The sequence below is a fragment of the Chiloscyllium plagiosum genome, unplaced genomic scaffold, assembly GCF_037043375.1.
Source record: "Chiloscyllium plagiosum isolate Xiang-an unplaced genomic scaffold, Cpla_swu_hap1 HiC_scaffold_28, whole genome shotgun sequence".
Lineage (NCBI taxonomy): Eukaryota > Metazoa > Chordata > Chondrichthyes > Orectolobiformes > Hemiscylliidae > Chiloscyllium > Chiloscyllium plagiosum.
In genome coordinates, this window is record NW_028270166.1 from 4,891,497 (window position 1) to 4,915,064 (window position 23,568).

The 23,568-nt window shown below is 43.7% G+C and overlaps 1 protein-coding gene across 11 annotated transcripts in view; it reads left to right on the forward strand.

Moving 5' to 3' along the window:
* The window catches only part of LOC122565478 (3',5'-cyclic-AMP phosphodiesterase 4C-like), a 357,513-nt gene that overhangs the window by 271,895 nt on the left and 62,050 nt on the right, over positions 1–23,568 (forward strand). For 7 of the 11 annotated variants that reach the window (XM_043721488.2, XM_087975919.1, XM_087975916.1 and 4 more), the window contains 3 exons: positions 13,384–13,575; positions 14,081–14,161; positions 22,247–22,283. In XM_043721488.2, the coding sequence (XP_043577423.1) occupies positions 13,384–13,575; positions 14,081–14,161; positions 22,247–22,283 (310 nt within the window). Of the gene's footprint in view, positions 1–6,986; positions 7,204–13,383; positions 13,576–14,080; positions 14,162–22,246; positions 22,284–23,568 lie in introns of those variants that run through there. The other 4 variants (XM_087975918.1, XM_043721492.2, XM_043721493.2 and 1 more) reach the window with 2 other exon arrangements.

Consider the following 23,568-nt stretch of genomic DNA (forward strand, 5'->3'; position numbering starts at 1 on the left):
AAAAAGTTGGCAGATAGAATATAATGTGGCAGAATGTGATGTCATGCACCTTGACAGGAAGGGTTGAGGAGCTGAATCTGATTTAAATGGAAATGAATAGCAGAAAACTGCAACACAGAGAGTTAGGGGAATCCTTATGAATAAGTCACACAGGCCTAGTGTCCAAGTTCAGTGGGTAATAGGGAATACAAATGGAATGTTAGCCTTTATCACAATGGGGATGGAATACAAAAAAGGGAATTTTGCTAAAACTAAACTGGATCTGAGTTAGACAATTGCTACTTCAGGAAGGGTTTACTCACATTGGAGGCAATCCAGAGAAGGTTGACTCAGTCAATCCTGGGTTTGGAGGGATTGTCTTATGAGGAGAGGTTGAGTAGGTTGGGCCTGTACTCAATGGAGTTTAGGAGAATGAGAAGTGACTTTACTGGAAAATTCTTAGGGGACTTGACAGGGGAGATGCAGAAAGGTTATGGAAAATGACCAGAGGGTATAATCTCAGAATAAGGGGTTACCCATTTAGGACAGAGATGAGGAGGAATTTCTTCTCTCTTGAGGGGAGTGAATCTATAGAATTCTTTACCACAGAGGGCTGTCAAGGCTTGGTCATTAAGTACATTCAGAGCCGAGAGTTTTCTTTTAATCAATAAAGGGAATCAATGGTTACAGAGAAAAGACAGGAACATGAAAGAGAGGATTATCAGATTAGCCATGATCTCATTGAATGTTGAAGCAGACTAGATGGGCAGAATGGCCTACCTCTGCTCCGACATCTTTAAGGGCTTATGCCCGAAACGTCGATTTTCCTGCTCCTTGGATGCTGCCTGACCTGCTGCGCTTTTCCAGCAACACATTTTCAGCTCCTACATCTTTATAATCTTGTTCCACAGGCAGCCATGTGATAATGAGATGACAATCTTTCTGTGATGTTGCAGAGTAAATATTAATCCCAGGACAGTAGCAGATCTCCCAACTCACCTCGAAATATTGGCCAATTGGGATCTTTGTGACCCACCCAATGTGGGATGTTGGTTTAATGTCTCACAGAGATTCGGGTTTGGAGTGGAAGTGGTGAAAAAGGCATTGGGATCAGGGGTGATGAAAGGAGAGTGCTTGAACAGAGGGGGAGTGAGGTACATGATGCTGGGGTGAGTTGGTGTGATGTGACTGGAGTCCTGATTCTTTCCCTCATTCAGAGATGAGTTCTAGTTTCTATTATTGTACTATTCCCTTTTGCATCGGTTGTTGATTGGTTATAGCTTTGTGAAGTCCACTGTACGAATAACTGTCGTTATAACTTTCCAACTGGTCTGCCCTTCCCTTCCCATTTTTCCCTCCTCTGCCCTTCCTCTCCCCTCAGCCACTTTTTCCCTGCCCCTCCTTGTCTTTCTTCTTCTCTGCCCTCCTCTTCTTTCCTCTTCCATCGTCTCTCCTCTCATTTTCTGTCCCCTTTCTGTCAGTTACCAGCTCCATTCATGACTTCCAAGATCCCTCTATGTAAAACCAAATTTCCTGGTTTATGTCTGAAAGACCTTGCATTTAGCCTCAAATGGCTATCTTCCATTTTATAAACTAATCTAACTTACAAGTTTTGTAGTCAAACTTAAGGGGCTCTGTGGTGTGGTGGTAAATGCCCCGCCTCAGAGTCAGGTGGCATGGGTTCAACGCCTGGATTGGGTGGGCATTGGAAGACAGTTCCATTAGCAGGAGAGACTAGGATCCGAGGGTAAAAAGACCCTTTAGAACAGAGATAAGACGAAACTCTTCAGCCAGAGAGTTTATTGAATCTATTGAATTCATTGCCACAGAAGGCTGTGGAGGCCAGGTCATTGAGAATATTTAAAACAGAGATAGATAGATCCTTGATTGTTCTGGGAGAGCCAAGGTTACAGGGAGCAAGTGGGAGAGTGTGGTTGAGAAACTTCTCAGCCATGATTGAATGGCGGAGCAGATTTGATGGACCAAATGACCTAATTTCTGTGCCTATGTCTTATAGTCTTATGGTCTAAGTCCCATCTGATCCAGAGATGTGTCATAACATCACTGAACGTGTTAATTAGAAAAAAATCTGTAATCAAAGGTAGCCACAATGAAACCTTTGAATGGAATGTATCTGTGCAAGTGTGTTGAGAATTACAAGACAATCATGTTGAAGGTTATTTTTTGTGCTGCAAGTGAACAATGTCTAACCTGGCAGTTTCTGCACAAACACTTGTATTTGAGAATGCTTTTGATTTGATTTGATTATTGTATGAGTGTTTAAGTACAGTGAAACGTTTTGTGAGCAGTACAGTCAGATCATAACAAACAAGGACTTAAAGATCACAGGGTGTTTAGACAGAGCGAGGCGTACAGGGTTATGGTTGCACAGGAGGTGCACAAATGCCAAATCAACATTAGGTTTGAGGTTAGGGAGGTAAAAACAATGACTGCAGATGTTGGAAACCAGATTTTGGATTAGTGGTGCTGGAAGAGCACAGCAATTCAGGCAACATCCAAGGAGCAGCGAAATCGACGTTTCGGGCAAAAGCCCTTCATCAGGAATCCTGATGAAGGGCTTTTGCCCGAAACGTCGATTTCGCTGCTCCTTGGATGCTGCCTGAATTGCTGTGCTCTTCCAGCACCACTAATCCAGAATTGAGGTTAGGGAGATCCATTCAGCAGTCTAATAACAGCAGCGAGGAAGCTGTTTTTGAACTTGTTAGTGTGTGTGTGTACGAGCTTCTGTATCTTCTGCCTGATGGAAGAAGTTGGAAGCAAGTATGACCATGTTGGGACAGGTCTTTGATGTTGGCAACCATTCCACAGCAACTTGCGAATGTGATCCTGTACAGGGGTCAAACACATAAAAGTTTCCTTTATTTACAAACAGCTACTTTACATTGTCCTGCATTGTGTTTCAGCTTGTGTACAAATCGCGTTGTGGACAGACTCCAGAACAATCTCATTCACAGCCTGAGGACTGCCTGTATTTATATTGTCAGAAGTTAGGGAAGAAACGGCAAAGGCATCATTACATAGATACAAGAAAAAACCTGAATAGGGAAGGGAATTGTACCAGAGCACTGGCAGACGGTTAATGTCATTCCTATAATTAAAAAAAGAGAAGGAAAATTCCAGGGAACTTTAGACCAATTAACTTAATGTCAGTGGTAGGAAAGATTACAGAAGTTTTACTCAAAACATTGCTTGATGACACAGAACCTAAACATTGAACTCAGCGATTTTCATCTTGCACTCATCATGCAAGGAAACTACTTGGGAAGGAAAGAACAATTTATACAATGTGAGACAAGGATATTGATTGGTTGGACAGTGGTTGTGATAGAGAGGCACCAGGAACTGCTGACTGTCTTGGTGACCTGATTAAATTCAAAGTCATTATCCTCAGCGGCGGTCCCACACAGATGAGGATGACACTCTTCCACACTCAGGGTGAGTCTGCAGGTGGCTGGACAGACCAATGGAGCTTCTGCAGGCTCTGTTACACTGGGGCAGGTGGTGGTCAAGGGAAGAGGTGGGTGGGCCATTGCTGTGACAACACACTCCTTTCTCCCGGCTTCCACTTTTCCCTGAGGGCGAGTCTGGAGGTGCTCAATACCTTTCCATGTGCTGCTCCTCCATTTTGAACAGTCTTGGCTGGTCATTCCCAGGTTTTGGTGTAAATGCCGCACTTCCCCAGTGAGGTCTTGAGGGTATTCCTCTGTCCTCTGTCCACGGCTCTCCTGCTGTTTCAGAGCTGGGAGTACAGCACCTGCTTGGGGAGTCTCATGTCAGTCATGGGGACGATGTGCCCAGCCAGGGGTAGGGGGAGGGGGTGTGGTGGGGAGTGCCTCGATGTTGGGGATGTTGGCCTGGTCAGGGATGCTGATGTTGGTGCGTCTGTTTTCCCAGCAAAATGGCAGGATCTTCTGCAGGCAGTGATGGTGGGACTGCTCCAGTACCTTGAGGTATCTGCTGTAGACAGTCCATGTCTCAGACCCTTTTAGGAGGGTGGGAACCACCATAGCTCTGTAGACCATGATCTTGGTGTTGGATCAGTTCAAAGTAGACAGGTCAACTCTGAATGGTTAAGATATTGCAGTGAGGATTCAGCAGGGATTGGCCGTCTCCATAGACCTTTCTTTTCAATATAATAGGTGAGCCTGATGCATCTCTATGCCAACCATCCAATCAGCACTCGGGTCTCATGCTGGATAAATTATTCCATCTACAGTTGGTTTTCTAGCATTTCAATCCTGATGAGTATGAGATTTAAAAAAACCTTAGACTTTATATTTCTTTCCAGCAATGTTTGCCCAAAGGTGCAACATCTAGAAACCGAAAATGTAATGAAGTGGATTTGAAATCAGTAGGTCATGTTTCAGCAACCTCTCTGAGAACAGAGAGGGTAGAGAAGGATAACGTTTTTGTGGGATGTGGGTGTACCATCCCTAATTTTTTTGATGGCAATTAACAGTCAACCGTATGTTGTCTACCATCATGTGTAGGCCAAACTGGGTAAGGATGGCAGATTTCCTTCTCTGAAGGACATTAGTAAACTGGATGGGATTTGACAACAATCAAGAATGTTTACATGGCTTTTAATTCCAGATTATTATTGAATTCAAATTTTACTATTTGCCATGATTGGAATTCAAACCGATATCTGCAAGACCTTAGCCCAGGGTGAGTGACATTGCCACTATACCAGCCCCCTCCCTAATTGTAACAATATGGTCAATCTAAGATATTTGAATTTTCAAAAGGTCTCTGATAAGACGCCATCTATTAGAGCCATGCCAAATGTCAGTGCAAATTGAATCAGTAGACACTTAACAAAATGGATAGCAAGTGGATTACAAAACCAATGGTACAGAAACAAAAACAGGGACTGCTGGGGAAACTCAGCAGGTGTGGCAGCATCTGTGGGGAGAGAAAGCAGAGTTAACATTTCAGGTCCAGTGACACTTCTTCAGACCTGCAGCGCAGGTGAGTATGAGGGGGTTCGTTATGTTAGACAGAATAAAGGGGCCACAATCTCCTTGGAAACTAAGAATCGAAACATTATCAAGGAGTGAGGAGGCCTCAAGGTCAGGAGAACAGCTCACATAAGGACCTACACAAATCAATGAGACCATAAAACGCAGTGCAGTGGCTCAGTGGTTAGCACTGCTGCCTCACAGCGCCAGGGACCCAGGTTAAATTCCATCCTCGGGTGACTGTCTGTGGAGTTTGCATGTTCTCCCCGTGTCTGTGTGGGTTTCCTCTGGATAATCCGGTTTCCTACAGTCCAAAGATATGCAGATTAGGTGGTTTGGCCATGGGAAAAGTAAGGTTGCAAGAATAGGGTAGGGGAATGGGTCTGGATGGGATGTGTTTCGGGGAGTCAGTGTGGACTTGTTGGACTGAATGGCCTGTTTCCACACTGTAGGGATTCTGTTTAAAAGAAAACAACAACATGTTAATGGCATTAATTCCCAGAGAGTGACAGAATCAATAGAGAAGATAAGTTAAACATGTATGCGTACTTAGTTAAACCATTAATGGAGCCATGTGATCAGTTCTGGTCTCCACATTAATAAAAAAGGATAGTAAGGCACTGGAGAATATACAAAAACAAACTTACAAAAAGTGGTTCCAGACTGAGAGGTTATAAGTTTTGGTTACAAACAGGCACTTTGCTGTACAAAATGATAAGATTAAGCATTTGAATAGGATAGATAAGGAAGATGGTACCACTTTTGGGGACATTTTGAAACTGGGAGCCTTCATTTAAGATAGTAACTATAGGAAAGATAATAAATGGATTAGAAATACAGGAGAAAATTCCTCACCCAGAAAGTTCTTAGAATATGGAACTCTTGAGGGAAGTTGAACAAACCAGAGGGAGAATAGAAAAGGATGATATATTTGGCCGAGATGGTGAAAGAGGGAAGTGGATCATGTGGAGCATAACATCTTACACAGAACAGTTTGGCAGGATGTGTGGTGGATCCGATGTAATTCTATACAATATCAATGTTCCCTTGTTCTCGAGCCTTCCACCAGCCTGTTTCCATCGCCTCTGTTCCACCCAGAGATAATTTGAACCATCTTTATCAAAGGGATTGTGGCATTCCTAACAAATACCTTCACTGAAATGGGAGAAAACTGTCCTCTAATTTGTAACTGATTGCCAGTCTAGTTCCAGGGCGCCACATACCAATTTGTGTTAAAAGAATTTTATTCAATATCTAACCCCGTGCTGTCTCTGTTCTGGGAGTGTTTAATGGGGACAATGTAGGAGGCGCTTTACTCTGTAACTAACCCCATGCTGTCCCTGTCCTGGGAGTATTTGATGGCGATAGTGTAGAGGAAGCTTCACTCTGTATCTAACCCTATGCTGTCCCTGTCCTGAGGACAATGTAGAGGGAGCTTTATTTTCAGTTTGAGAGAGAACTGGGAACAGAAAGTGATCAAACGTTAACATATAAACAGAGGGAATGGAGGCTGTCAGAAGGGAGGTGTTCTGTCTGATTTAGCAGGAATGACTCAGTAGTTTGGAAAGAGTTGGTGTTTGAACTGTTTAATTTTGCCCCGCCCGAACCCAAGCGATTGCCATCAACTGGTAACTGTGAGCAACCTGTCTGAAGGGTTAAGGAGGAAGCCAGTGCTGTCAGTGATCTGTAATTGGTGAATGCTGTGTCAGTCTGTCTCCTTGGAGACAGTGTGCTCATAAACAGATGTTGTTAGTGATGTCAATCATCAGTGTTTGAATATGAACAGCCAATGTGCTGAGGGAGGGTGAGAGTCTGTACCACCCATCAGTGGAACTGTGACGTTTTAAACACATCTACTGTTACAATCTGCCCAACAGTAACTTAACATTTCTTTCTTATTCTATCTCCGGAAGTTGTAGGATGCTGTTGCTGAGGGTTTGATGGATTTATGATGTGACATGAGTTCCTCTTCTTTGTAAACTGCTGTTTGTCCCTTGTCAATGGTTGGTGTGTGTTTTGACTGAAGAGGGGATTGCGTCTGCTTCTTCACTCTCTGAATTCTGGCTGCTGCCCTCCTCCTTCACTAACCTCAGGGCAATGTGGTGAACTGAGTTACAGCTCACTGTCAGATTGCTTCATGCAGATGGAACCTGAGAAACAGGAGCAGGAATAGACGTTACTGCCTCATGAACCTGACTTATTCCTTAATGACTGTCTCATGTGTGTACGTCCTTCTCCTGAGGTAACATACCCTGTTCAACTCCATGTACTATGTGATCATCTGAAATCCCAAAGGCTTTACCTACTGTCTATATAAATGTTTACCTGTTATGACATTGTGTGATAACCTGTTCCCTACATTTCAATTTCCCAAACAATTCACCAGAATATTGTCTGGGATGGAGTATTTCAGCGATGACGAGAGGCTGGATAAGCTCAGGTTGTTTCCTTTGGAATAGAGAAGGGTGAGGTGTCTGACATTGAGGGGCATGGACAGGATGGATAGAAGGAAGCTGCTCCCTTTAGGAGGAGGGTCAAGAACAAGGGGGGACACTTTAAAAGTGAAAGACAAGTGGTTTAAAGGGAATTTGTGGAAAAATCTTTTCACTCAGAGGGTGGTCAGGGTCGGGAATTATCTGGGAGGGTATTGAGGTGGGAAATCTGAACCCTTAAAAGGTACTTTGAGCACTTAAAATGTCATAACATTCAAGGTCTAGTGCAAGTAAGTGAAACTAGTGTAGGTGGTAGTGCATTTTTGGTAGTATGGACCAGATTGGCCAAAGGCCTCATCTGTACTGTGTGATTCTCTGAGCTTGCTCCACCCTCTTTATTGATCATGGCTGACTTCCGTGTCAATTCCAGCTGGCTGTCCAAACCACTTGATTGCCTCAGGAGTCCGAAATCCACCTCCGTCTTTGACATGTTCAACAACGAGTTCATCCACGACTCTCAGGAGTTAAGAATTCCAAACATTTACAATTCTGAGGGGGAGAAACGTTTCTCCTCATCTCAGCCTCAAATAATTGGCTCTCTGTTCTTTGTAGGTATCCTGATGTTGGAGATTCCCCACCCAGGGGTAGGGGGAACACCCTGTCAGGCCCCTTCAGAATGTTGGGTGTTGGAATGGGATTGCCTCCCACTCTTCCTCACTCCACAGGGTGACTTTATCGAATGCCCTTTTAAAATCAATGTATATTCCATCAACTGGTTTCTCCAGATCTACCCTCAAATAAACATTCATAAATTTATCAAATACAATTTCCCTCATTGTAACACCATGTTGACTTTGTTGGATCAAAAATGGTGTTAGAATTGCATTGTTAAGATATCTTTAACTGTAGATTCAAACATTTGCGGTGAGATAGTTAGATAAATAAGAGTGTTGCTGTATGAGTAATCTTAAAAGTTGAGGCTAATGTGTAATGGGGAATAAGGGTTTGAATCCTGTCGTGGAAGGTGGTGGCATTTGAAATCAATTGAAAACAAGATTCTAAAATTGAAAAGCTGTCGATTGACATAGAAACCCATCTGGTTCAATAATGCCCCTTGAAGGAAGGAAATCTGCCGTCCTCATCTGGTCTGGTCTACATGTGACTTCAGACCCACAGCAATATGGTTCACTCTTAACTGCCCTCTGGGCAATTAGGGATAGACAGTAAATGCTGGCCTGGTCAGTGACACCCATGTCCCATGAACAAATAACAATGTTTGAGATGGTGATGGCAGGCGAAATGGAACATCGAGGGCCGAAGGGCCTGTACTGCACTGTAATGTTCTATGTTCTAACAGGCAGGGGTTTAGAGTATGGGTGAAACAGTCAGAGGAGTTGGCAGAGATACAGAATGAACACCTTCCCATAATCAAACTACTGCAACCACAAAACATGCTGGAGTTAAAATGTGACACGGGGAGGAGGACTATGGCAATTGGAAGGATTTATAATCCGTTAAAGATCCAAGCTGGATTCAGAAAGTATAATGGACATCCTAAATAAAGGGAGGGAAGAAGGGCAAAGAGAGATCATGAGAATAGAACAGTGGTGAATGTAAAAGGAAACATGTGAATGTATACAGTGCAAAAGCATAAACAGAGGAAGCGTAGGATCAAGTTGTGTTGAGACAGGGTGCCTGGCTAGTCCACTTGATGAATATGTCCATCTGCCTGCACTAGAGAGCAGGGTGTTGCCAATACAGCAGGATAGAAGATGGTAGTGGAAATATTGGATCAGATAAAAATAGATAAACAGCATGTACTTAAAAGGTTGGCAGTGTTTAAAATAGAAAGATAGTCTGGTCCAGGTGGTTTGCATCATGAGTTCTTGAGTCACAGAATCATAGAGATGTACAGCACCGAAACAGACCCTTTAATCAAACTCATCCATGCGAACCAGATATCCTAAATAAATCTAGTGCCATTTGCTGGCACTTGGCCCATATCCCTCCAAACCCTTCCTATTCAGATACCCATCCAGATGCCTTTTAAATGTTGCAATTGTACCAGCCTCCACCACTTCCTCTGGCAGCTCATTCCATACACGCACCACCCACTGCATGAAAAAGTTGCCCCTTTTAAATCTTTTCCCTCTCACCATAAATCTACGTGCTGTAATTTTGGACTCGACCATCACAGGGGAAAAGACCTTGTCTGTTTATTCCTATCCATGCCCCTCATGATTTTATAAACTTCTATAAGGTCATCCCTCAGCCTGCAATGCTCCAGGAAAAACAACCCCAGCCTCTACATATAGCTCAAACCCTTCAACCCTGGCTATGTCCTTGTAATCTTTTCTGAACCCTTTCAAGTTTCACAACATCCTTCCTATAGCGGAAACTACTATTCCAAAATTGGCCTCACTAATGTTCTGTACAGCCCCAACATGACCTCCCAACCCCTGTACTCATTGCACTGATCAATTTAAGCAAGCATACCAAACGCCACCTTCACTATCCTATCTACATGCGACTCTACTTTCAAGGACCTATGAACCTGCACTCCAATGTCTCTTTGTTTAGCAACGCTACCCAGAAACTTACCATTAGGTGTATAAGTCCTGCCCTGATATGCCTTTCCAAAGTGCAGCACCTCATATTTATCTAAATTAAACCCCATCTGCCACTCCCCAGTCCATTGGCCCATCTGATCAAGATCCTGTTGTACTCTAAGGTAACCTTCCATAGAATCCCTACAGCATAGAAACAGGCCCTTTGGCCCCACAAGTTCACACCAACCCTCCGAAGAATATCAGACCCAAACCTATTCCCCATATTTTACCCCAACCTACACATCCCTGAACACTATAGGCAACTTAGCATGGTCAATTCGCCTAACCTGCGCATCTTTTGGATTGTGGGAGGAAACTGGAGCACCCGGAGGAAACCCACGCAGACACTGGAGAAGGTGCAAACTCCACACAGACAGTCACCTGAGGCTAGAATCAAACCTGGGTCCCTGGTGCTGAGAGGCCACAGTGCTAACCACTGAGCCACCGTGCTGCCTTCCTCACTGTCCACTACATCTCCAATTTTGGTCTCATCTGCAAACTTACTAACCATGTTCACATCCAAATCATTTATATAAATGATGAAAAGCAGTGGACCCAGCACCGATCCTGGTGGCACACTACTGGTCACAGGCCTCCAGTCTGAAACATAACCCTCCACCACCACCCTCATCTTCTACCTTTGAGCTTGTTCTGTATGCAAATAGCTGGTTCTCCCTGTATTCCATGTGATCTAACCTTGCTAACCAGTGTACCATGAGGAATCTTGTTGAATACCTAACTGAAGTCCATATAGATCACATCCACCGCTCTGCCCTCATCAATCCTCTTTGTTACTTCTTCAAAAAACTCAATCAAGTTTGTGAGACAGGATTTCCCATGCACAAAGCAATGTTGACTATCCCTAATAAGTCCTTGCCTTTCCAAATATGTGTAAATCCTGTCCCTCAGGATTCCCTCCAACAACTTGCCCACCACTGACATCAGTCTCACTGGTCAATAGTTCCCTGGCTTGTTCTTACCACCTTTCTTAAATAATGGCACCATGTTTGCCAACTTCAAGTCTTCCGGTACCCCACCTGCAAATATCGATGATATAAATATCTCAGCAAGAGGCCCAGCAATCACTTCCATAGCTTCCCATAGAGTTCTCAGATACATTTGATCAGGTTCTGGGGATTTATTCATCTTTGTGTTTTAAGACAGTTTACAGAGGAGCTAAGGGTGGGAATTGCAGAGATTCTGGTCCCTGGATCTGAGGCCAAGCCAGTGGTATGGAATATCGTGAACGTTATATTGCTGAGCAAGTATGGAAAGGAGGAATAAATCTTAAAGTACAGAGAATTCCATTTAACATTGGGGCAACTTATGGAGACAATAGACAATAGGTGCAGGAGTAGGCCATTCTGCCCTTCGAGCCTGCACCACCATTCAATATGATCATGGCTGATCATCCTTAATCAGTATCCTGTTCCTGCCTTATGCCCATAACCCTTGATTCCACAATCCATGAGAGCTCTATCCAACTCTTTCTTAAATGAATCCAGAGACTGGGCCTCCACTGCCCTCTGGGGCAGAGCATTCCCCACTGCCCTCTGGGGCAGAGCATTCCCCACTGCCCTCTGGGGCAGAGCATTCCACACAGCCACCATTCTCTGGGTGAAGAAGTTTCTCCTCATCTCTGTCCTAAATGGTCTACCCCGTATTTTTAAACTGCGTCCTCTGGTTCGACACTCACCCATCAGCGGAAACATTTTTCCTGCCTCCAGAGTGTCCAATCCTTTAATAATCTTATATGTCTCAATCAGATCCCCTCTCAGCCTTTTAAACTCAAGGGTATACAAGCCCAGACGCTCCAGTGGCTGGGATCAAATTAATTAACAGTTGCAAAGTATTTGCCAATAAATTGAAGATCATGTGGAGGTATTAAAGTTAACTTGAAATAATGAAGAGTGTTAATGAGGATAGTTTGATCGATGAGTATTATGAACACATACCTGTTCACTCCCCAACATTCACATTGAGCCAACCTCCTCCTGTTCCAAGGAACAAGACATTGCCAGCCAGCCCCTTGAGTATAGATACTGGATCTTCTACACATCGAGTGCATTTTTCAATATTCCTTGTTCCCCTGCCCAACAAAAGTCTTTGATCGCAGTCTTAAAAACTTCAGTGACACCCAACAGCTGTGGCTTTTTGTGAGGGGAGAGGGTTCTTGAGAATTTCATTTAAATTTGTTTGAAAATGTCCCTCCTATTTCATCCCAGAACAGTCTGAATTGCCTCATTTTCAACACCTTTAAGGGAAGGTACTTGTATTGTGGTAATGTCACAGGATTAGTAATCCAGAGGCACTAGGTTAACACTTTGGGAGTGTGGGTTCAAATCCCACCATGACATTTGGTGGATTTTAAATTCAATTAAAATAAATCTGGAATTCAAAGTGAATTTCAATGACTGTAAAACGATCATCGATTCTTGTAAAAACTCAACTGGCTCACTAATGTCTCTTTAGGATGGGAAATCTGCCATCCTTACCTGGTCTCGTCTACATGTAACTCCAGATCCATAGCAATGTGGTTGACTCTGAAATAGCCCCAGTGAGCCACTTAGATCAAGGGGCAATTCAGGATGTGCAACAAAATGTTGGTTCTGTCAATGGCACTTAATAAATGCAGAAATAGCCCTTCATCAGTTGGGATACCATGGGAATTTGTGGGAACCACATTTTAAGAACAATAGTAAAGAGTTGGAGAAGGTACAGAGAGGATTACTCAGAATGGGTATTATGCCAAATACTTTTGGAAAATCTTTAGATTTATAATATGATACATATTGATATGGTGCTCCTAAGGTCATCAAACATCCTGAGGTGCGTTGTAGGATTGTTGCTGTTCAAAGTGAATACTGAGCTACATTAAGGGTGTGTGGACCAGATTACCAAATGCTTGGCTAAAGCAAGGTTTTAAAAAGTATCTGAAAAGAGGGAAGCAAGGTGGTTGAAATTTATGAAGGAAATTCCAGAGCTCTGGGCCTTAGCACTGCCACCGAAAATGGAAAACCAGGCGGGTGGGACTAATTTAGTTTGGAAGTATGGTCTCCATGCACTGGTCAGACTGAAGGGTCTGTTTCCATGCTGTATGATTCTATGATGGGAGACCAAATTGGAGGAATGCATGAGGAATTGTGGGACTGGAGCAGGTTATAAGGAAGGCTAGGTCATGGAGGGACAAGAAAGGCTGAGAACTTTAAAATATTGCATGTCTGTGGGCTAGTATTAGTTACAGACATTGGGAGTGAAAGGCAGTCAGTGTAAATGGTGTACTGAACTTCCCATTGATCCTTCAGGCACTGACACCGCCCACCTCGTTGAGAACGAGGTAGCTGCTCCACACTCACTCCCCTCTCATTCTCTCCTGTGCAGTTTCGACGTTGAGAATGGCCTGTCTCCTGGACGCAGCCCGCTCGATCCTCAGACCAGCCCCAGCTCGGGGCTGGTGCTACAAGCAAACTTCAGCCACAGCCAGCGCCGGGAATCCTTCCTGTACCGTTCCGACAGCGACTACGACCTCTCCCCAAAGAACGTGTCCCGGAACTCCTCCATCGCCAGCGACATGTGAGTGACATTTACTCTTATTCCTCTCTCTCTGGTTAATGCTCAAATCCATTTCCCGAGCAAGGAGGAGTACACTACACTGTTTGAATGGTGATGGAGTCAGTGAGGCCTGTTCCCAATGGGTGGAGGCAAGGTGCAGAAACTGGACTCTGACTGTCAAAGTCAGGGACCCTGATCGGGTCACCAGTTCTAGGTGAACGCCTTCCTGGTGGTTTTGTCACTACTTCCTCACTTCCCTCTGGGGATACTCTTTGGAGGGTTGGTGTGGACTTGTTGGGCCGAAGGGCCTGTTTTCACACTGTAGGGATTCTGTAATTCCTGTCTCCAGTTGCCCCCACACTCCAACTCATACCTTTGTTCCATCGTCATGGTACCCCCACCCCCAGGCATTTCGTGGAAGCCTCAGTTGATTGGAAGGACACATGGTGTGATTGATGGGGGGAGAGAGAGGAATAAACTGACTGTCTTGAAATGGTTTTTGTCCCCTCCTTTGGCCGGTTACCAGGAGTAGCTATCTCAAGGCTCACCCAAGACCTGCCCTAGCTTCACGGTTCTCCGAGCCAGTCCTTGCCCCGACGATGGGAAAGTAAGTGAGATCGGTTACTTGGACGCCAGTCTATTCACCTTTATCACAATCTACTAACCACAAGGCAAAACTGCCCAGAGTATTGGTGTGTGAGACCAGGGTAAGAGTGGGAAGAGCAAAACAGAGCAGGGCTTTTACTGTGGGGACCCACTGTGGGGGTAATGTGCCCTGAGGTTAAAGTAACACTGGACACATCACACTGCATGGTAATCCATGGTGGACACACCATTCATGTTAGACACACAATAGGAGAAAATGAGGACTGCAGATGCTGGAGATCAGAGCTAAAAAATGTGTTGCTGGAAAAGCGCAGCAGGTCAGGCAGCATCAAAGGAGCAGGAGAATCGACGTTTCGGGCATAAGCCCTTCTTCAGGTTTCTTGAAGAAGTGCTTATGCCCGAAACATTGATTCTCCTGCTCCTTTGATGCTGCCTGACCTGCTGCGCTTTTCCAGCAACACATTTTTCAGACACACAATAGTCCATGTTAAACACATAGGCACAAGATACTTTGCACCTGACAGACACCCAGCACATGGCTGATGAAGGGCTTTTGCCCGAAACGTCGATTCTCCTGCTCCTCGGATGCTGAATGACTTGCTGTGCTTTTCCAGCACCATACTCCAAGATACCCAACACATTCTATGTTAAACCAACTAATTATTCAGCAGTGAAATGTTAATTAGGAAACATTCAGCCAGCAGTCTGGGTGTACCTCTGCGTATTCTGTCTCATGCTGTACGCTCAGTAGTCACATGGACTGTCTCGAAATGAGACTAGCTGTCTCCCAGTGTTAGATACTCACCACATCATTATGGCCTGTTCCCACAGACTACCCCAGGAATCCTGGTATAAAGTCCTTGACAAAGCTGATAGGACACTTGGGGGTGAAATTGGCCTTGGACTGATGAGTCAATGGCCTTCTTTATAGCTTGCCCAATTTTCCTGCTAATTGACTTGGGGCTCAAATACACACAGATTTAAAATGGGAAACATTCAGGTCCCTCATTCCAATGAGGTGGCTGACATTTCACGCTCCCCTCAGCTCCACACACCAAGGTGTCAGAAAGTACTCATTCGGGCTGGTTTGATATCACTCTTATCACCAAACTGCTTCTGTCTGCTCACTTTAACACAGCAGAGACCCCACCCTCACATGTCCTACCCTTTCACACGCCCTACCCTCACAACCCTTCACTGTCACACACCCTTCACCCTCCCTCAAATTCTCTCCCCCAGCTCCACATCCATTCCATTACCCAGCATCGTGAATTATCTTTATTTGCAGAATAAGACAAGGAGGATTGTTGAAATGTTTCTGTCCTGTTGGAAAATGGAACAAGCCTGAGCCCTCTGATGCTTTATTAACCGAATGGTGCAGAGATGTTTCTGGGTGGTTTGTTATTCAGCTGTCAGTCTTGCCAAGGATTAGAAGGAACTGCATCTTGTGTCACATTTACTCCTGGCCTGGATTTGTTGAGACGACTGAACTGTCTCCCAGTGTGTGAGAGAATGGGACTATCTTATTGGCTGACTGCACTGCAGTGTCATACTCAGCAGTAGGGACCAGGCTGTTCTCTTAACCAATCACTGTAAAGGCATTGCAATTAGCCTCAGTGAGAATGGACAAGGCAATAGAATAACCAGGGACCAATTTGGCACCATGTTCCCCCTCACCTCAGGGTGCTGTGTTTCCGTTAGGATTGTAAACTGAACAACAATCAGAGCCTGAAAAAAATATAAAATGCTGGAAGTGCTTGGCAGCTCGGAGATCTGGGGAGAGAAAAAATAGAATTAACACCTCAGGGTGATAATTTCTCATTAGTTTATCTGATTAAGGATCACAGACCTGTCACATAAACTCTGTATCTCCCCCCGGAAGCTGCCTGACTTGCTGAGTATTTCCAGCATTTCCCGTTTTTATTTCAAATTTACAGAATCCCCTTTATGTTGTTTTTGCCAGTATCTCTTAGAATTTGAGATTAGACCAGGGGTCCCCAAAGTAAAAGGGGGGTGGGGTGAGGATCCCCAAATGGGCTAATGAGTTGAATCTTAGGAGTTGTTCAATCCAAGGCAGCAATGGTGGCCACTGAGCTCTGTCCACGCTATAACAGCTCCATCACAGGGCTCACAACAATTGTCAAGCCTCAAAACTAGGGTCACAAAGGAAAAACATTTGGGATTGGCACATTGGAAAGTTCTGCTGCCTCATAGCGCCAGAGACCCAGGTTCGATTCCAGCCTCGGGCGACTGTCTGCATGGAATTTGCAAGTTCTCCCTGTCTCTGCATGGGTTTCCTCCGGGTGCTCCGGTTTCCTCCTACAGTCCAAAGATGTGCAGGTTATTTGAATTGGCCATGGGAAATTGCCCAGTGTCCAGGGATGTGCAGATTAAATGGATTAGCCATGGGAAATGCAGGGTTCCAGCGATAGGGTAGGAGTTGGGTCTGGGTGGGATGCTTTTTAGAGGATTCGTGTGGACTCGATGGGCCGCATGGGGTTCTATGATTTGGAAAATTGAATTGTGCCTTTAAAAACAAAGATATATACAATTTGAGAACTATATGGGAACATGTAGAATACATGCATGAGAAAATGTGGTAAAATTAATTGAGAACACAACTAAACACATCTTGAGGGAACGTGTGTTGCTCTGCACTGTACCTCTGATTCCTTCTGTCAAACCAAATTTCAGAATCTGAATTGGCCCCTCTGAATCCTCTCTAACTTCGTTAATGCTGCTAATATTGGAGCATTTATGACAGAAATTCTTTGAAATCAAATCCTTCTTTTGTCCTTTCTGCTTCAGATTGTAATTTTAAAGAAACTGTAGCCTTTTGATCTTGTGATTGCACAGTAATTTCATCTCTAATTCTGTCCAAATGTTGAAAGTGCTGGAAACTGAGAGAGAGGCTTCGCAGTGAGGAAAGGATATGACTAAAGAGAAGAACATTGCTAAGGGTTAGGAAACCTTACATGGAGCAAGCAGGAAAAATCCAGAGTTTTAATCAGTCAGGAAATTAGGAGCAGAGATAATTAGTTTAAAATAGCAATGAGCAGATTTGTAATAACTATTACACACAAGCCTGTTCGTGAAATTGCTTTCACAAATAGGAAGGATGGGGGTGAAGTTGAGTTAAAAGGAGAGGCTGGATAGGCTGGAACTTTTTTCATTGGAACGTAGGAGGTTGAGATGTGATCTTATGGAGATTTATAAAGTAATGAGGGGTGTAGATGAATGACAAGTGTCCTTTTCCCAGGTTGGGGGATTTCAAAACTAGGTGGCATATTTTTAGGCTGAGAGGAGAAGGATTTTAAAAAACCATGAGGGGCAATGTTTTTACACAGAGAGTGGTTTGAGTGTGGAATAAATCTTCAAAAGAAGTCGTGGATGTGGGTACAATTATAACATTTAAAAGACATTTGGATATGTACATGAATAGGAACGATTTCGAGGGATATGGGCCAAGAGCAGGTGGGATTAGTTTAGTTTGGGATTATGGTCAGTAAGGTGTGGTTGGATCGAAGGGTCTGTTTCCATGTTGTATGACTCTACGACTAAAATCAGGGATCATTCAAAGTGCAACTGGGATGTGACAGAGAGTAAGAGCTAACTCTCAAGGATCAGGTTCAAAGGGACCAATGATGTCTCTCTACCTCTTGCCTTTCTGCAAGAATTTTAGGAACATAGGAATTTTTATTCAAAGTCTTTCCCTGCTAGTCTCTTGTTACAGTGACTGGCATGCTCAGTATATTTAACCAACATCTTTCCCCCCAGAGTTAGACACTATGGCTCCAACCCTCAACATGTTGCCCGTATATTGTACCTTTGACATGATATTAACATCTTAGGAGCGCTATCTGGCAAACTTTAACATTGAGACACACAGAGGGATAGTAGAGCCGAAGACAAAGTGCTTGGTCATTCTGGTAGGTTTTAAGGAACACCTTAAAGGAGGAGAGAGTGTTTGAGAGGAGGAGAGGTTGTGAGAAGGAACTCCAGAGATTAAAGCCCAGACGACCAAAGGTATGAACCGCCAGTGGTGGAACAATATAAAACAAGGATCCATAGGAAGTTCGAGTTGGAGGAGCAGAGATCTCAGAAGGCTGTAGGATTGGAGAAGGTTACACAGGTGTGCACAAGCCAAGGAGGATTTTGAAACAAAAAAACCCCTAGATTTTGCCAGGCTGAGAGAAAATATAGGTTAGAGTTAAAGCAATCCAAGCAAGTCAGTGAAACAGAAACTAAGACTTCTCTTTGTGGATCAAGTTTATTAACTACTCAGTCTCACAGCTCCTTCCACATACTAATCCAGCCTGTTCCCTTTTTTTTTAAATGAATCTATTTGGTCATATTTTGACATACCTCCATAGCCATTATATCAGAAGGGGACTTGAACCTAGACCTTATGGTCAGAGGTAAGGACACTAGCACTGCACTGTGTCACCCCCATTGTTCCCTTTTTATATCTACCCAGCCAGTTTATTAATTAATGAACCCCAATCCCATATTTAGCTCTTCGTTGTGATAAAGAATTTCTCTCCTCTGTCTGAATAAAACTTTCAAAGACATATAAACAATCCTTGAACAAAACTAATTAAAATTAGACTTTAATTTTCAAATCGCACATCCCTTCCATCTACCCCCTTATTTCTTTAAACAAAACATATTTCATCTCAAAGCAGCCCAAATAAAAATTGATTTCATTCCATGTGCTTATGTCTCTTTATCATGGATTTGCAAAATATTGTGGTACAGATGGAGACCATTCAGCCCATCGAGTTTGCACCAGTTCTATTGCCTAGTGCTAATTTCCTTCCTTCTCACCATATCCCTGCATACCATGGACAACCAGATGTCCTCCTTTACAGATTTCCAATGATTTCAGAAAAGATTTACAAGGATGTTGCCAGGGATGGAGGATTTGAGCTATAGGGAGAGGCTGAACAGGCTGGGGCTGTTTTCCCTGGAGCATTGGAAGCTGAGGTGTGAACTTAGAGATTTACAAAATTATGAGTGGCATGGATAGGGTAAATAGACAAAGTCTTTCCCTTGGGATGGGGGAGTCCAGAACTAGAGGGCATAGGTTTAAGGTAAGAGGGAAAAATATAAAAGAGACCTAAGGGGCAACTTTTTCACACAGAGAGTGGTACATGTATGGAATGAGCTGCCAGAGGAAGTGGTGGAGGCTGGTACAATTGCAACATTTAAGAGGCATTTGGATGGGCATATGAATAGGAAGGGTTTGGAGGGATATGGGCCGGGTGCTGGCAGTTGAAACTAGATTGGGTTGGGATATCTGGTCGGCATGGACGGATTGGACCAAAGGGTCTGTTTCCATGCTGTGCATCTCTATGACTCTAAGCACCTTTTCTTGTGAAACAATTTAACGATTGGTGACAAATACTGGATCACGAACCACCGATGTTGGAGATTTGAAACAAAAGCAAAGAGTGCTGGAGAAACTCGGCAGGTCTGGCAGCATCTGTGCAGAGAGAAGCAGAGTTTGTGTTTTGAGTCCAGTGATCCTGAAAATGCTGCCAGGCCTGCTGAGTTTCTCCAACATTCCCTGTGTTTGTTTCTGATCACCAGCATCCATGGTTCTTTGTTTTTTTTTAACAGAACCTAAATTCAGAAAAAAGTGCACTCGGGTTCCCAGCCTTGGGTGACCCAGAAGCAAGACCTTGTTAACGGTGTTTCCCACGCCAGTGTTCCAGATGCCTATTTGAATGGAGCAGGGTTTATAATCTAAAAGCAGAGTTTGTAACAAATTAAACAATTGACTAGAATTAAATAAATGGGAAAGAATAATAAATGACTGTTGGCTTGAGAAGCCAAGAAAATAAAAAAAGTAATTAAAAGTATCTTAGCTGCTGAAACATTGGTGCCAGTAAAGCGGATAGATACAGGCACGTATTTATCCAATGTTCGAAATGAGATCTTAAACAAGGGGCAATCTGTCTTCAGGACAGAACAAGGTCACTGGGACTCTTAAACATTAACTCCATTTTCTCTCTTCAGATGCTACCAGACCTGCTGAGTTTCTCCAGCACACTGTTTTGTTAATTTCTTTAATATTTTACTTGCACTTAAGACTTCCTCAAAAGTAACTCTTTTTCATTCTGATACTCAGTTATGTTAAAACTGACATCAAGACAAGTCTGAATGATCAGCCCAGCTAACTGTCCAGCTTTTTATCTGGTCGGTTTCTTCCCTGAACGCACTGTCACCTTTTCGAGAGGATCCAGCACAATTTATCAGGATGAGATTAACATTTTTAACATGTTGATCTGAAGTCATTCCTGATCTATTCTGCTTAATTCTAACCGTATATATTTAAAGAACCTAAAACCTAACTTCTATTCTTAAACATTCTTTCTGTTTTACCTATCAGACATTGTTTAAATTCTATATCGACTCCCCAAATAAAATCATCATCAGAAGATTACCTGCTGCACTCTCTCTTTCGCGCTCGCTCTCTCTCTCGTGCCAGTAGGACATCGCTGGATTGAAATGGAAACAGAAAGTGCTGGGGAAGCTCAGCAGGCCTGGCACCTTCTGAGGAGAGAGAAGCAGAGTTAATGTTTCGGGTCTAATCTGACCTCGGGATACCTGGGTCTGCTTTAAGTTTGATGTAAACTACTTTCAGCCGGACAGACTTACTGAGAAATAGCAAAACCTCTCTGTATCATTCAGCCATTAACATATGTGTTTAATTTCCATTGCTTCCCTTCTGGATGAACCAGATTTTTAGGTGGGTTCAAAAATAGTTTGAGACTTCTCAACAGCGAAACATAGCTTTCGTATCAATTGACATTCATTTGCTGAGTAAGTTGCTACAGTGTTATGGTCTTCAAGATAACTTTCTTTGCAGTAGGATCCACTATAATATCTCAATCACTTTGTTTCTCTTTGGAACCTGAACCTACTAGCCTGCTTCTGTTACTCACTGTCCCTTACTGCTGCAGCCTTCAGTAGGATTTTCAAACTGTGAGTAGGTGAATAGGAAAACTGCCAATGTAGTTTCAGAATAATTAACTTGTGCTTTCCTTTAAGCTTCTATCGCTGCTGAAAATGTGTTGCTGGAAAAGCGCAGCAGGTCAGGCAGCATCCAAGGAGCAGGAGAATCGACATTTCGGGCATGAGCCCTTCTTCAGGAAGAAGGGCTTTCTTTCCTGAAGAAGGGCTTATGCCCGAAACGTCGATTCTCCTGTTCCTTGGATGCTGCCTGACCTGCTGCGCTTTTCCAGCCACACATTTTCAGCTCTGATCTCCAGCATCTGCAATCCTCACTTTCTCCTTTAAGCTTCTATCTCCTGATGCCAATGACACTTCCTTAATATATTGATTAGAGAGACACTGGGTCTTGTTAAAGGAGATAAATAGTGTCTAGATGGTGTAAACTGGAGATCCACTAATTTTCTGAAAACAATTACTTTGTTATGTTGCATCTCCAGTTCATTTAAGCCTTTTCAAAGGTAGTCTGCAACACAGAAAGAGTATTTCACTTGACGGTCAACACCCCCCAGTGTTGAGAAAGTGGTCTACCCCAGCTCCCCTATAGGGAATCCCCACTCTGTTGTTTCGATTTACCATGTTGCCATCTCTCACCTGGAGCAGGTGGAACTTTCAAATTCCTTAATCTTACTTTGCTCCTTATTACTTAAAAAGCCTAAGTAACTCTTTGACCAGTCCACGCTACAAGCTGTAGGCATGTAACACTGTCCAGGAATGGATCCTCAGCATATTGGCAGTCGAGCGAGCGTTTGTTGTCTCTCCGTGACCTGAAGGGTATTCCTTCCTCAGGAATGTTTACTGAAAAGCCCTAGGGAAGCTCTTGGAGCTGCAGTGTAGCAAAGCTGGAGATTTTGAGAGAGAGATTGAAATTGGGTGATGTCAACCAGGGACTTCAGCAGCTTGTAGTCCAGCATGGTGCAGGTTAAACATTTGTAACTGCTGTTGAATATTTGTTGAATCCATGTTCAGTATATTCCTCAAGCGGAGAGTCTTTGTTCATTGTGAGCGTACACTGTGCGTTATAGATAGAGATTATGTTCTAATTCTGTTCATCTGTTTTTGTACTCAGCCACACGGAAGACATGATTGTGACCCCATTTGCTCAGGTAAGTCGTACAATCTGTAACACTACATGAAGGGCTAAAAGGTAACCATTCTGACATTTTCCTTAGCAGTGTGGAACAGTCCAGAGGAAGAACAACCTGTGTTGTTCTCCTAGTCTGTGGTGGGTTGCTGCGATGAGGGGTTGTGGGAGGGTGGTGGGGGGCCAGTGGGTGATGGGGTGGAGTTTGTCCCTCAGTGATATTTCTTTTCCCTCTTGTTAGTGAGGAGGTAGTTCAGAGCAGTCACTCCCCCCAACACCCTGACCCTTGGATTTTCAGGTGCTGACACCTTTCCCTTTGGTGATTCCATGTGACACAGGATTCACTGTTGATTATGCCCGTGGAAAAGAATGAAGTTACATTTCCATAGCGCCTTGGAAAAGCACCTCATTGTTATAAAGTGCTTGGAGACAACATCAGATGGTTAAAACAGGGTCACAGCTATCGCATAAGAAACACAACAGACAGTTTGAACACAACAAGCTCCCAGCAATGTAATACTCACTAAAATATCTGTTTCACTGATGTCACTGGATGAAGGATAATTATTGGTCGAGAAGAACTCACCTTGAAGAGTATGTGAACACTGTCCATGACATTGTCCAGCAGGGATAGGATGGAGTTGGATACAGTGTAAAACTCTCTCCACCATCAAACGCTCCCAGGATTGGGACAACATGGGGTTAGATACAGAGTAAAGCTTCCTCTACACAGTCCCTTCAAACACTCCCAGGACAGGGACAACACAGGGTTAGGTACAGAGTAAAGCTCCCACTACACAGTCCCATCAAACACTCCCAGGACAGGGACAACACAGGGTTAGATACAGAGTAAAGCTCCCTCCACACGAAGGGTGAAATAATGGTCTCCTTTGACGTAACAGCCCTGTTCACATCCATCAACATCAGCCTGGCCAAGGAAACACTGACTACACTATTAGAAGAACCAAAGACACATACACCAAACACCACCATATTCATCAGCAAGGACAGTATCATCAAGCTAGTGCACCTACGCCTTACCACCTACTTCACCTTCAACAACAAAACCTATAGACAAACCAACAGAACACCCATGAAATCTCCAATATCAGGAATCCATGACCATCAATATTTTAAGATTCCTTACACAGAACCTTTCAAATCAATGCCTTCTACTGCCTAGAAGTACAAGAGCAGCAGATACATGGGAACACCACCCCAGGTAGTTTCCCTCCACACCACTCACGATCTTCACTTGGAAATATATCACCATTCCTTTACTGTAGCTGGGTCAGAATCCTGAACTC